The following is a 15,262-nucleotide window of genomic DNA, read 5'->3' as shown; positions in this document are numbered from 1 at the left end:
TGTATACAAAACACCAATTGGAATGTCTCTGTATCAGCTAGTCTTCAGAAAATCTTGCAATTTACCGGTTGAATTGGAATACAAAGCATTATGTGCATTGAAAGCTCTAAATCTGGACTGGACAAAGACTTCAAAAGAGAGAGTAGATCAGCTAAATAAGTTGGACGAATTCAGGTTCAAGGCATATGAAAGTTCAACTCTTTACAAGAAAAAGATGAAGAAGTGGCATGATTCTAGAATCCTTAAAAGGGAGTTCAAAGTAGGAGATTGGGTTTTACTATATAATTCTCGACTCAGGCTCTTTTTGGGAAAATTCAAATCTAAATGGTCAGGTTCATTCGGAGTAACACGGGTATTGATAAATGGTGCCATTAAAGTCGAAGGTGAAGAGAGACTTGCATTCAAGGTGAATGGGCAACGCTTGAAGTTGTATTTCGGTGAATGCCAAGAGATTTCTCTGATTGAAATAGTGTATCTGGAAAATGCTTGAGAGCATTTCCACGTCATGCCACGACATTAAATAAGGCGCTTCTTGAGAGGCAACCCAAGTGTTAGTATTTCAAATAATGTACGCTGATTTTGCAGGTGCAAGAAATTACGCAAGGTGAAGACTCAATTGGTGGATCACCGAAGTTGTTCAGCGATCCCGACCTAGTCCGCCTTCTGGACTTTCAAAATGGAGCTGAGATACTGGAACATTAGGCGGGGAAACTTCATCACTCAGCGACTCATCGAAGTGATTGGGCGACCCAAATTTCTCCACCCTTTTTCCCTCGCTCTGATGGCCTGACCCAATGGATCATTCAGCGAGGTTGCAAGTCGATTAGGCGAAGCACCGACCGATTCACCAATTTCTTTCAACTCCACCTTTTCTCCCCTTCTTTAACGTATTGCATACTAGAAATAACTGTGATATCCAGATCATTGGGTGAATCTCTCGAGCATTTCGGTGACTTTTACAAGTTTTCGCCAAATGGGTGCCTAGTGAATATTCCTTGTCACCTTGCTTTGTGTGTTTACATATCAGTAGTTTATCTTTATTTTCCATTTTTGGTATTATCTATTCTCTACTCACATTGGGGAGAATGTTGAATGCTTTTGGTGGGGGTGTGTGTTTGGTCATGAGTCCCTTGCTCATTTGAAAAAAGTTATTAATTTGAGTATCAATCATGATCAATACCGATGACTTGAATAGTCCTCTTAATCGAACAAAAATGAATGTGCAGTTACAATGAGGCAAACTGAAGTTGCATAGACAATATGTGAACTTTTCGCATCTCGTTGTGACTAGCCGATTATCGAATGAGTCTCTTGTGATAAATATTGCACACTAGCAAAAGTGTGGAGTCTTGTTTGATATTAGGTCTAATACCTTGTGTGATGAGCTTACCGTGAACCTTGTGTGATGACACCTAGAATTTTCCCCTTGGTCCGATTGACTAAGTGATGCTAACTCTTGAAATGATCTTAGGCAACAACTTTGAAAAGTGAAACAATTTGACATTATACCTCTTTTGTTGCCTACCTTGTGAGTGTGTGAACTTGGCTTGAACACCCTTTGAGCCTTATCCTTTTCTTGGAAGAAACTTGATGGAATTGTAACCCCTCTATAACCATTCACCCATAATCCTCATGCAGTGTGGTTTGTTTAAATATACAACTTAGGCCAAAGGTCTAACTTGGGGGTGTGGTGAAAAGAGAAGGTAAATCAAGAAGTGCAAAGAAGTCCCCCTTGATCCATGGTTTTGAGAAAGATGGAACCCCTCCATACAAAAAAGTGAGAAGAAAAAAAATGAAAATGTCTTGAAATAAAGTTGTGAAAGTTGCAAAAGAAATGGGGTGTCAGGTATTCCATGAGAAGTGAATAATAGGGTGAATTTTGAGCATGAGTGAAAATGTTGAAGAAAAGGAAAGAAAGTGTTGTTCATACCACACTTCATGAGGATAGCAGCCACTGAGCCTAAACGACCATACCTTTACACTCAGCCCCGTTACAAGCCTTGAAAAGACCTTTTTGATCTTGAGTGAGCTAAAACGAATGTTGGTTGGAAAATAAGGGCAAACCTATGGGTGAAGTCATGCATGTGTTCATCTTTGTGAGTGTGAGAGTTGTATGTAATTCTGAATTTTTTAATTGGTGAAGAATAGTGTGTAAATATGGAATCATCCTTTGTGCGAGGGCATTTGAGTACCTTTGTTGAGCTTGAACTAGGAACCTGAGAATCTTTGGTAATGGTGAGCCACAACTTGAACCTTTGATTGCACAATTAATCCTTGCATGAGTAAGTTGAGTCTTGTTGTTTGCATTCATTATTGAGTTTTCTATAGCACAGTTTGAGACATCCTTTTTGAACTGCTGAACTTGAGTTTTACTTGAGGACAAGCAAAAGTTTAATTAGGGGTGTTGATGAGTCTGAGATTTGGACTCATTTAGGGCTTTGTTTGCATAGATTTAAGGCCCTCAAATGCTCCATTTATGCTAATGACTAATGTAAGCCCTTGATTTTCAGATATATGGGTTGAGGAATGAAGCTAGGATAAAATGGTCAACAAATACAACGCAAGTCGAAAAAGAGAAGAGGAAAAACACAAATGATGGTCGCCGAGATCACTCGGTGAATCACCAAGTTTATCCTATATAGCCTAAATTTACAGAACTCTGAGATTGGATTAGGAGTAACTTCGGCGAGTAGTTCCACTCGAAGTGTCACTGATCGCATCAGCGAAGGATGACCACATCACCAAAAATACTGATGGAGAACCAGATAAGTGCTGATAGGCGAGTTAAAAGGGCAAAAAGGTGCATCGCGGAATGAAACGACGATCCTGATCTGGCTCGCCTAAATTACACTGGTTAGACTAAGAAGATGTGAAGAATGAAGGTGAGACGAAGGTCGATCAATGAGTCATCGAACAGTCGGCGAAGCCCGACTAACCTTGCCGATTGGTCCCAAAAATCCACATACCAAAATCGTATAAATTGATATTTGTAAGAGAGAGAAAGTATTCAGAAGTTGTGAGGAACAAAAGATAGAGAGCAAAAACATTACTATCATTGATTTCAAGTGATTTTAGCAAGTTTTTTCATTTGGGTTTTGTATTAGAGAAGATATTATTCAATTTTGACTTTTGAATTTCATTTACCCAGCTATGGAAAATGTGGCAGGTATTGAATTTCATCTTTTTGCTATGATTGGCTAAAACTCTAACCTTGGGGGTTTGACAATGTGACCAATTGTTGCATTTGACTAAATGGGTGACATCAATTAGAAAATTTTGGTGTTAATTTGAAGTGGGTCTAAATTATTACTGTGGTTTAACTTCATTATTCCATGTTTAATGCAATATAGTTCAGAGTTTTGTGCTTGCTCGAGAGAGAAGTATAGAGCCAACGTAGTAATTCGGCATCCTTAGTAGTAGGTCATTACTATTTTAGCTTGAGAAAGTAAAACTTGAGATTCAGCCTTTGTATCTTGCTCAAAAGAGTTGATTTGATGAGAAAGTGAACTAGGCGTCTTATGGATAGTGTTGAAGTTCGAGAGAATTCAACGAAAATAAGGTAATTGTTCGAGAGAAAATTGCTTTACTTATAATTCATTCTACCCACAACGAATTAATATTGTTGGTAATGATGTACACCCGTTAAGTTAAATTCGACAATTGGTTAGTCAACTCCCCAAGTGTTATCTCGTTATTTGATTGTTCCTTGTTGATTGTTGAAGTGGGTTGGTAACGACATATTGAAGTTTGACTTATAAAATTGTCAAGTATGGTGATTGTTCGACTGCAAAGGTCTCGGTCATGTTTTCATATTCGAATTCAAAGAAAGCTACTCTCTGTGGGATCGACCCCAACTCATTCAGTTAGGTTTATACTGATTTACGATCGTCGACACTTGGAACCGGATGAAGTGACTTTGAAACGTTAATCAACTGACACCTAAGCTTACTGCTATATAGGGAGTTACAAAAGACAAAGTAGCTCTTGTTGTCTTTCCACTGAGTGAACTATATGTGAGCCACATCCTTAAGCTGGTAGGATGCCAATCCAACCCTATCATTATCAGTCACTTACATCACTCCAAAGATTTTCTTTACCTCATCAATGAAGTTCTGGGAATCTTCACCAACTTACAACCCTAGAAACACAGGTGGGTTCATCCTAAAAAAATCACGGACCCTATCTGCCACTGATCCACCACTAGCATTTGCAGGAACTGGAACCTGCTAATTGTTTTGGTTAGCTACACTCTAGGGCAAAAGTTAAATGGTGTTCCGAAACTATGCATTTGAAACTTCATGATCTGGGACTGGAGGAACTACGTCAGCATTGTGTGCATTAGCATTCCTTGGGTAAGCTCTACGAGGAGGCATGATCTGAAAATGCATAACATCGAATTAGAAAGAAGATCACACTCACACACGATAAGAATAACAAGAAAGTGAAGTTTTTCCTAAAACACTTCATAGCCTCCCCCCCATAGGTGTGGTGCGCTTCATACTCATTAAAATGACTCTACTTAGTGTGGCTTTTCAGACATCCTAGGAATCTTGAACCTAGTGGTCTGATACCAAGTTTGTCACACTCCGAGGCTACCCCTGGACGTAAACAAAAGTGACCCCAAGTTAACCCTAAGCTGGCATACCATAATCATACTAAAAGATTACTGAATAAATATATTATGCGGAAGCTTAAACAATGATAACTAAAAGTGGGGAATACCCAATACTGATCTGAATATATAAAAGACTATGATCAGTTTAATAACAACTGGAGGATCAAACTCAAAACTAAAACTGAATCTAGTACTCTGTCTGAAAAAACCTCTAACTGACTAAAGTTGTTGGGACATCCCCCCAGCTAACTCTAGCAAAACTAAAAACTGAATAAAAAGACTAAAGTGTAAAGCATGTCTATTGTCCTTGAAGTATGAGGACTCACCAATGAAGCTGCTAAAATGGAGATCGGGAACCGATCTATACATGATCTGGATGTTGGGAACCTGAACATACATCATGAAAAGATGTAGCGCAGAGTATGTGTCAGTACTTGAAAGGTACTGAGTATGCAGGATAGGATAAAGCTGAAAAATATATACATAACTGAACAAGCAATAAGAGCAATGACATAATATGAATATGAGGTAAATACTGAAATATACTGAATACTAAACTAACTGAATGCAATGACCAAGTACATGACATACTAAGACTGAATACTGAACTGTAACTGATAACCTTGTCAATGCACTAGAATCTGACTGTGGGAACTACTGTTAACCGACCTAAAACCACGAGAGCTATCTGTGGAGTCCGATGTATCGCCCCATTGAGAGGATCCAATATACCTTGCCAGGGGTATAAAAGAATGACTGGCGTGATCACTAAATATATTGCCCACAAAGGGGACTTATCCTATGAGGGCATGTAGTTCTAGGACTATGAGGGTGATCGACCTTTAGTCCACTCGGTATTAAGCCTACTCCCAACTGATTATGTAAGTAACACATTATAACTGAATTTCGGTAATACTAAATAGCTCAAAATATTGACATGTTAACTGAAAATGCAACATTAATATACTGATAATGAAACAATCTTATCTGGGGCATGTATATCTGAATAAACTGACCTAGAAAATGTATTTCATGAACTAAATAAATCTACCCAACTATGGTCCTGAGTTTCATGCAAGAACTAGGCAACAATTCCACGAAAACATGATAATTTGATTTGGATTAGTCTAACAGCTAAATCACAACAATATTCTGAAGTTCTAGAAACCCTAGGTCTAAGCATGATATAGAGAATCAAGAATCTGACTGAAATCTAGGGACCTAATGGGTGAAAGGAATCCATTAGTGAAATCCCACATACCTGGTGATGACTTTCACGAAGAAATCTTTTGATTTCGGGGCTAGAACGGGAGGAAACCTTGTTGCGTTCTTGGAGAGGGTTGGTTGACTCTTTCTCCTTTTTCTCATTCAACTTGATGAATTTTTTTGGAGAATGAGTTGACTAGGCCCGATTCAGGAGCGATTGAAGCGAATACAATAAAAGAATGCAAGGAAGGGTTCCCCCAGGAAAGACATCTCGACTGCTTCCAAAATCAGGTCATCGACCAGTAATGCGACTTGTAGAAGACTCCCTCCCTATACCTAGTGGAGTTGGCACTAATAAGGAGAGCAGAAAGCAGCTACCGGCCATCAAAAGATTCACGACTTTAAGATCCGCATGCAAGGGAAGATCCGCTTATTCTTTGAGATGACAGGGTAAGTTCTAATTAAGTTACTAGGCTAAAACTGACTAAAATGACGTAGTTTAGGGATTAAATGACATAGTTTAGATGTCCAACGCTTAGGGAAAAGACCAAATGATCCTTGACTTAAAAGTTGTCGAGGCCAACTGACGAACCTTCGATGGACCTACGGTCCATCTTCGTCAACCGTTGTTTTGCTTCAGAGGTTGGTTCCCGGGGGTTCGAACCATAGACCATTGTCCCACCTATGGTCCGTAGATCCTGACATGGGTCGACCATTGGCTAAGATTTTCTGAGTTTCTTGGGAGGGGCTGGAGGTGGCCAACCACTGACCCCACCTACGGTCCGTGGGTGGTGCCCGTTGGTGGCACCTGCAACTTCTGATTTTCTGAAATCTAGTCTTTCTAGCATACGGGGTGTTACAATTCTTGTTCTTATTAAATATTGTATGAATTCTAGTGTTGTTGTGGTGTAAAAAGGAAATTATTGTTATACTATTGTATGATGTGCCTTGAATACTTGGATGATTATGCTAATTCACCTTGATGAAGTGCCTTGATTAATTGTGATTTGTTGTTGGTATTAGAATTTTATCCTTTCATTGAGTATTTGTACATGCCTATTTGTATTGGAACTGAGGCACTGTTATGATGGGCACTATGTGATGTTGATGAAAAATAAGAAAACCACAAAAGGGTGTATCATTTTGAGGGATGTGTCACACGTCGTGACAAGTTTTATTAGGGTCGTGTCGCATACTGCGATGTATACTATGATTTCGAGGGATGTGTTGCACGCCGTGATAGATTCCTTAATATCGAGGATTCTTTTGAATGTTGTGATGATTGCATGACAAATATGTCCCCCATGAGTCCAAGACTGAGATTCAGTGGGTGCGTATCATTGAATAGACATGCATCACTTTATATGACATTTCACTATATTGCATTGCATTTCATCCTTGTATTATAATATTCATGAGTGATGTTGTGGCCTTGTGATTGTTGAATTATGGAAGACTGTAATGGTATATACATGTATATGTGTTGAGGTGCAAGTTGTAATGTTCTATATGTATTATGTTGTTATTGAGTGAAGACTGTTAGGTTGGGCTGATTGATTCTATGCAGATTTTAGTTTATGGAGGTTCGGATTATCTATTGTAGTATTTTTGTTTTGTATTACTTAACTTTGAGTCATTTGGGGTTCTTGTTGAGTATTGTTGTTGTTTGGTATTCACTTCCTTGCTTTCTACACTTCCACTATGTCTTATTCTGTTTTAGATACAAAGAAATTCAGACTTATATTTTTCTTTGAATCCAATTTAATACTTAGAGGCTTGTACATGTGACATCAGTTTTTGAGGACATTTTGAGTTATGTTATATTTATTTACAATGTTCATATTATGTTAGCCCTGTATTCTATTTTATTTCCATATTTATCTTGTTTATTTGGGTTTAGGTTGACCTGTCTTGTGGGATAAGACATGTGCCATCACACTCGATTTTCTTATCGTGACATAAATTATCATTTCTACTTATATAATGATTTTTATTCTCAATATATAAGCTTTAAATTAAAATTGAGTTCAAATGAACACGACATTTATTAGATTCAACTTGCAATTATCCGACTATGTATTTTGCACAAATCTCTTGATAATTTTTGTATCTGACCCCATTTGTCTATCACATACATATTAAGTATTTAACAAAAAAAAAAGGAATACGACAGTTCAGTGCAAAAAATATTTTGTATTTATATAAGATCCAAAAAGATTCCTGAAAAAATGTGTGACACAGATAATTTACTCTGACACAAACATCATTAGTTGATTCTATGGGTCAAACTCATAACTGATAAGTTGTCGGAGAATAAATTTAAAGTTTCTCCAAGGACCTCATTCTAAATATTAAACAAAATTATGCTTTAATTTTAGCAAATTGAAATCTGCTACATAATAACTTGTTTTCGATTGTACAACTAAACAGACATTCAACTAAAAGTTTGAAAAAAGATCTATGTATAATTTTAAGCACTTATTACATAGATATGTTAGCCACTTAAATTAATCATCTCCTTTAATAATTATACACATTAACCTCAATAAGCTATAAAATCTTTCGCATGTTTTAATTGATATAGACATCTATGATTAAATGAGGTGGTATATCTCATATGATTACACAATGGACGTTTGAGATTATACATAATATATATATATATAAAAAATTAAGTTTAAAATAAAAATATATGATATGAATATTAATTATATCACATATTCAAATGCTCAATGAAAATAAATCATAGTTGGAGTCTAAATTTATGTAGACTCTGGGATTTCACGTAGTTGAGGCGCGTACGAGATGTTAGGATGTCACGTAAGTCAAAAAATGTACAAAATTACAAAATAAAATGGGTTTCAGAGATAATAGGAACTTAGTTATTAGTTAAGATGTGTATCTGAAATTTTGACCATAATTTTGGTATACTTGTGTCTTATCCCTAAAATAAATATTCACTGGAAATAGGCAACTTTAACATCTTTTGTGAATTCTCATGGGCCCTTAATTTCACTATTTTTTTACAACTTTATATAATCTGTGGGCACTTTTTAAACTTTCATGTACCAAAAATTCCTCAATTTTCCTTTTAACGTTTCAGTTACAAATATTTTTTGAAGAGAAATGGAATTCATGAGAACACATAGTGGAACTGAAATTTTCATGAAAATCGTCATTTTCTTTTAGGCTTTTTCTACTTTATTTTGTATCTTTCTTATTTTTGCTTTCGTATTTTTCTTGCAATTCTGCTTCGAAAACTTTTTTTTCTTGTGACAAGCTACGAGAAAGGTGTGTATACACTTTATCTTCCCACGTTTCATTCATGAGATTATTTTATTTATCAATTTTAATATTACTATTGTTTTCTTTTCTTCAATTATTGCATTATTTATTGTTGTTATTTAAGTCGTTGATTATTAGAAACAACATCTCTACCTTCACTAAATAGGAGTTACGACTGCACGCATATACACCATATTTTCAGACCTCACTTATGAAATTACATTGAGTATGTTTATTGTAACGACTCGGAAAATGATAGGTTAAGCAAGAGCCTATGACTTTGTGTTGACTTTATAATGAGGTTCTATGAGGGGTTTTTATGTAATTTCATTTTAATTGTGTTACATCCGACAATTTAAAATGAATATGAAGTAGCTTGAAATTGGAAGTAGTAACTTTTGGAAAAAGTTCAGAACCTGGAAATTTGGTTAAGTGTGGGAAATCAGTGAGTTTTTGGCCAACTTTGAGCAGTCATAACTCCTAGCTCAGGATGATCCAGGAGTAGTTCCAGTTATGTTTGGAAATCCCTTGGAATGATCTTTCCAACGCCACCGAGTTTTCTCGATTCCGAGTTCGTATGAGCGAGTTATGCCCTTTGAAAGTTGGGCAGTGAGCAAGGAGTCCGTCCGGAAATTTAAGGGCATTTTGGTCTTTTCACAAATCTTTTCTTTTGAGGTTATATTATTGTGTTAGGCTGATTGTGGATCATTTTTGTTCCATTTTAAAAGAGTAAGAGTTAGGGTCCTTGAGTGAAGAAGAGAAGAAGAGGGGAAGAAGTTGGAGCTAGGATTGAAGATTTTGAGTTCCTTCTTCTTCAATTCTCGTGGGTTTTCAACTTAGAGGTATGGGGATTCTTTATCCTTGATTATTCTTCCTTTCAAGGAGCTCAATTCAAATGATTCAAAGTTCTTCCAAAAACACAAAAATCCTAATTTCGATTCTAAGCATGGGTTCTTGCATTAAATGATTTTTTTTGATGATTTACGTTATTAATGGTGTCTATTGATGGTTTTAAGAAAGAAATTTCCATGAACCCATGTCTTGGCAAGTTTCCTAAAGTTGGCTTATGAAGTGGATTTATTATTTATGATTGAATGATGATGGAAGTATGCTTGGATTGAGTTGAATAGTTGACTTCTATTATTATCTATGCTTATCTATTGTGAATTGTTGGAGAGTTGAGGAATGGTGATTGTGGCTTGGGAAAAAGGGTAAGTGGACCTAACTTCATTGTTAAGGTAGAATTGATATAGAATTGTGATAGATTGATGTGTGATCCACTTATGGTGGAGGTGTTTACTTATTGAATGTATTGTATTTATGGCCTTGGAGGCATTATATGAGGAATTGAAGTGTTGACATGATATCATATATGTGAATGGGATGTGAAGGACTTGAATGAGAATCAAATGAAGTAAAGGCAATCATGTTGTGAATATAAAGGTGTTCATGTGATCTCAAGGTGATCTTGTTTAAAGTGTTATTGTATTGTGATTGAAAGTGTGTCCTCTATTATTGTTCATATGTGATGATGATGGAATGTGAAGGAACTTTATAATGTGATGTGTGTCTTGACTTGGTAGACTTAGGTGCCTCTTCTTGATACATTAGAAGCTTTGTTGAATATGAATCGATAGGATATGGCATTCCTTTCGGATGTAAGTGACGAAACTTGTTTTTGAGCTGGATAGTGTTTGGTATTTTAGGCATATCTCTTGCTCTAGAACTTAGTTTGCAGTGAATAAATATGATTTGGAAAGCTAACTCGTATACCTACAACTTTTATGTTTATGTAAAATTCTAATTTAACTGTTATGGATACGAAATATGGGACGCAACATAGGGCAAGTTCTGCCCAGACTCCGAGAATTGAAATCCTGCATGACCAGCGGCTAGTGTCTTGACTATATCTTTTTGTACAAAATATATTTTGTGGTGATCCTTGTTTGTTTGTAACCCTAAGATATGTATCTACATCTTTCATGAAGGTTATAAAGTCTAGTTCTGCCATTTTCCTTTTCAAATCTAAGATGCAACATGAGGTACTAGGCTGGCCAGATTCCCTGTTTTGGGAGCATAGTTGTATTTGTACATGCTAGGCTTACTTATGATGATGATCCTATTTTACGTCATCATTACTGAGCTAATAGAAGTTAAATAAGTTATGTAATTGTATTTCTAAGGTTGATATACTCATGAACAAGTTGAGGTATGTGGGTTTGATTGTGGAAACCTTCTTTTCCACAAGTCCAACCATTTATCCTCTATTTCTACTTCAAGTTTATGGGTCCTTATGATTATTTATGAACTCTTGAATTATGGAATTACTACTACACATCCTATTATGGTCTATTTTGCATATTATCATGAAATGGAATTATTATGTGATGTTTATGGTTTTCATGCTTCCATGATCAAATTATGAAGGTTGATATATATGTATGTTGTTGGTGGGCTGATTTATATGGATTTTGGAATTGGTTGGCTAGTACGGGGGGTAGTAGGCCCGTATAACCATATCGAGGGGTTGGTACCTTGGTTGCCTAGTACGGGGGGTAGTAGGCCCGTATAACCATATCGAGGGGTTGGTACCTTGGTTGCCTAGTACAGGGGGTAGTAGGCCCGTATAACCATATCGAGGGGTTTGTACCTTGGTCCCTAGCTCGGGGGGTGGTAGGCCCGGGTAACCACATTGAGGGGTTTGTACCTCTTTCGCCTCTCCAAGGGGGTGGTAGGCCTTGGAAATACTATATTGATGGTCACTCACCACACATGTACTACGCCCCACTAAATATGATTTATTTTATGTAAGCATCATTATACATATCATCTCATTAATATGCTATCTATCGGGTATGATTATGCACGTTGCCTATAAAGTCCTTATCTAAGGTAATCTTGGGGAACACTTAAGTGTGCTTGAAGAGGATCGTGTGGGCGGTCACTTCTTGTCTCACTCAAGTGTGTCTTAAGGTTATATTAGGTAGAGGTCCTATGGTAATAAAATGACATGTGTCCTTCTAAAGTTAAGCATGGGTTGTATATGGATTTATGTTAAGTATATGTATGGTTGGCTATGGTCTTATATGTTAATGTTGACTTGTATTATGTCTCTTATACTTGTAACGGAAAGGTTTTATCAAAGGATATGAAAGCATACATTTCTTGTAAATGTCCGTTGTGCATATTTTCCTGCATGGTCTCCATACTTAGTACTTAATTGTGTTAACCCCTTTCTTTCGCTTTTTGACTAAAGTGTAGGGATTTGGAGATGGTGATATGTCATGGCTACTTGTTAGGTTTTTAAGAGTTGAAGATGAAGACTTGGTGAGTCCTCATAGATTCGAGGGCAATAACCAACATGTTCCTTTTTTTATGTCTCTCTAGTATTTGCTTAAGTTTTGAGTGGGCTTAGTCCCAATGTTATATTCAGGTATTAGATGGTTTTGAGACATATTGTATAAAGTCTAGAAAGTCTTCCGCTTGCTATTTATTGAAAGTATCTTCGTGTGTGAAGAAAGTTTTTAATTCCTTATGGTTTTGGTGTCTATGCGATGAATGAATGCTAAGAGGCTTGTATTAGACCTCTTCGAGGTCGAGTACGCCGGTTACGACTAGGGGGTGCTCCCGGGTCGTGACATTTATGGTTATTATTCATTATTTCTTTGTTTTTGTCATTTTTTCCTTATAATATAAGCATTTGAAATCTGTGTATTTCTTTTCTTTCATTTTTGGAATTTTGTAAAACCCACAGTAAAATAATTTCTGGAATTTTAGTGGAATATGCTATTCAATTCAATGTACCATTTTTTAGAAAAAAGGATTAAAAAGTTCCCCTTTTTTAAGAGCTATTTGGCCAAAAGTGAAGGAAGGTTCTTGTGTTTGATGATTTTCAAGAAAATCCAACTATACCTATAAATATTTGGGAAATTTTGCTAATTGGTTCTTAGTACACAAAGTAATAGTTATATACATCGTCAGTGAAAATATTTTTTATACTATCAGGTTAGTAGTAGCATTTTTTTGAAAGGTTATCAATTCAAGTATGTTATAGTGATTTATATGTTATTATCTTATTAATGACTTGATTGTTATGTTGTTGTTGCATTCATGTTGGATCCTCAAAAAATTCTATATTTTGTGGAGGATTCGATACACAACCGTGACATTGTATGAAAAATGTTGATTTCTTTAATAATTTTTAAGTGCTATCTATCGTCGATATAAAAAATATACACACAAGCAAGTTATGTTGCTTAAACTCTTCAAAATTGTTGCCACAATCGCGTTGGATTCTCCAAAAAAGGATTATTTTAGAAGGATTCGACACACACTCAATGACATTTTGAAGTGTTCTAGCAACATAGCCTGATTGTATAAATATTTTTATACCAACAATACATAGAACTTAAAGACTCATTCAAGAAACCAATTTTTTTCATACTCATTCTTGAAATTTTGTGAGAATTAACTCATGATAGTGTTTTCTCTTCTTTATTTGTATTTTTTAAAAAATTCCCTCCTATTGGCAACATCATGATTCATGATAGAGTTTTATTTTGTAGTAAAGGAAAATCAATGGCATTTAATGGAGATTTTCAAGAAGATGTATGGAATCAACATGTTGTGAAGAAGAAACTATCCATTACTTCAAAGATGATCCCAATAGCTAAACTTGCTACAATTAGCAACAATGAATCTACTCATGTGCCAAAACAATCATCAACTCCTATTAACATTCCTCATAGGTCCAAGATTTACAAGAAGAAATCATCAAGTACATTCATGAAGAATGATAGTTACAGTGGAAGTGTTGAAGAAGATGAAGATTGTGATGATATTGGAATGTTGCCACCACATGAATATTTGGCTAAGAGGGTTGCTAGGAGTCAAATTGATCCTCTTTCTATGTGTGAAGGTGTTGGGAGGACACTTAAGGGAAGAGATCTTAGTAGAATGAGGAATGTTATTTTAACCAAGACTAAATTTTTGGAGAAAAATAATTAACTACCAATGTGATTTATAGGTTACAGGTTTGAGTCGTGGAATCAGCTGTTGAGTCTTGCATCAAGGTAGGCTGCGTATATCACACCTCATTGGGTTGCATCTTTTTATTAAACTCTGTGTGAAGAGGAGAATTTTTTGTGCACCGCTCTGTCCTTTTATAGTTTTCTTATTAGTAAAGCAATAGGATATCTCTAGTCGAGCTAGTGAATTTCAAATATTGAATAGTTAAGAATCTAAATGGTTCCAATTTTAATTTGTATATGTCCTAGTAGGCATAAAGATTATTGAAGAATGATTACTATGGATATGTTGATTATATTGTATAAGAAGATGAATATTGTGATGATTATGGTTATGAAATTACACCACCTCATGAATGTATATTGTTAGAAGGGTTGCTAGGAGTCAAATTATTCATTTTTCTACGTGTGAAGGTGTTAGCAAATTGTGGAATGCCATTTTAACAAAGACTGATTTCTTGGAATAAAATCATTATGATTATAATAAATTAGTTCTCGAACATGTGCATTGCACGTGTATTCTATGTTAATTGGTATAAATTTATTTATTTTAAAAGGAAAAAATTGGGCAAATGCAAGAATTTCAAAAGAAGACCAAGCAAAATAAGTCACGTAAGATTGAAGATGCAAGCAATGAACAACAAAGAGCAAAAGAGAATAAAAATTATTAAAAGCAAAACAGAGGTCTACACAACTTAAAGGAAAGTTAATTGAAGAAACTAATATAAAAAGAATATACCTTTATCCAGAGAATGTTGTGCATACACCAAATTTTGAGCATTTTAAAGAACAAAACATTATAATAAATTGACAATGGACCAAAGACTAAAGCTATTGGTTTTATAGAAGGTAAAAGGATATGAAAAGTTTTTTAACATATGAAAGCTAAAAAGAAGTAGAAAACAAAAGAAATTTGTAATGTCATAACTAAAGAATTACAACTCTTGAAATTCAAATTATGTTATTATGTAATTAAAATATTATTATTTAATTAGACATTTAATCATTTTAATTAAGTGGAAGAGCAAAACGATAATCCAACTTTGAGGTCAGGAATTTCTCACTTTTTTCGTCTAAAAGGTAATGATTATATTTTATGGAAAATTTATCACATGAATTTCAAAAAAAA

General features: G+C 35.5%; 3 protein-coding genes across 4 annotated transcripts in view; 2 read left to right on the top strand and 1 right to left on the bottom strand.

Moving 5' to 3' along the window:
- The window catches only part of LOC125832840 (uncharacterized), a 592,533-nt gene that overhangs the window by 531,861 nt on the left and 45,410 nt on the right, over window positions 1–15,262 (bottom strand). The gene's annotated exons all lie outside the window — the stretch shown is intronic.
- On the top strand, window positions 23–702 carry LOC125832819 (uncharacterized). The gene is made up of 2 exons (XM_049512010.1): window positions 23–406; window positions 586–702. Exons 1-2 carry the CDS (start codon window positions 23–25, stop codon window positions 700–702), a joined length of 501 nt encoding a protein of 166 aa, XP_049367967.1.
- LOC125832818 (uncharacterized) lies at window positions 13,685–14,113 on the top strand. The gene has a single exon (XM_049512009.1). It carries the CDS (start codon window positions 13,685–13,687, stop codon window positions 14,111–14,113), a length of 429 nt encoding a protein of 142 aa, XP_049367966.1.

This window comes from Solanum verrucosum, unplaced genomic scaffold (assembly GCF_900185275.1).
Source record: "Solanum verrucosum unplaced genomic scaffold, falcon-dt-bn FXZP01000037.1, whole genome shotgun sequence".
Classification (NCBI taxonomy): Eukaryota; Viridiplantae; Streptophyta; class Magnoliopsida; order Solanales; family Solanaceae; genus Solanum; species Solanum verrucosum.
Note: the sequence above shows the minus strand (reverse complement) of the source record. Positions and strands in the feature narration are given on the sequence as shown.

Bases quoted from the DNA above. Each gene is read 5' to 3' on its own strand.
- LOC125832819 (XM_049512010.1), top strand. From the start codon at position 23: ATGTCTCTGTATCAGCTAGTCTTCAGAAAATCTTGCAATTTACCGGTT. The intron at 407-585 runs GTGAATGGGCAA...CTGATTTTGCAG, and splicing joins AAGAGAGACTTGCATTCAAG to GTGCAAGAAATTACGCAAGG.
- LOC125832818 (XM_049512009.1), top strand. From the start codon at position 13,685: ATGGCATTTAATGGAGATTTTCAAGAAGATGTATGGAATCAACATGTT.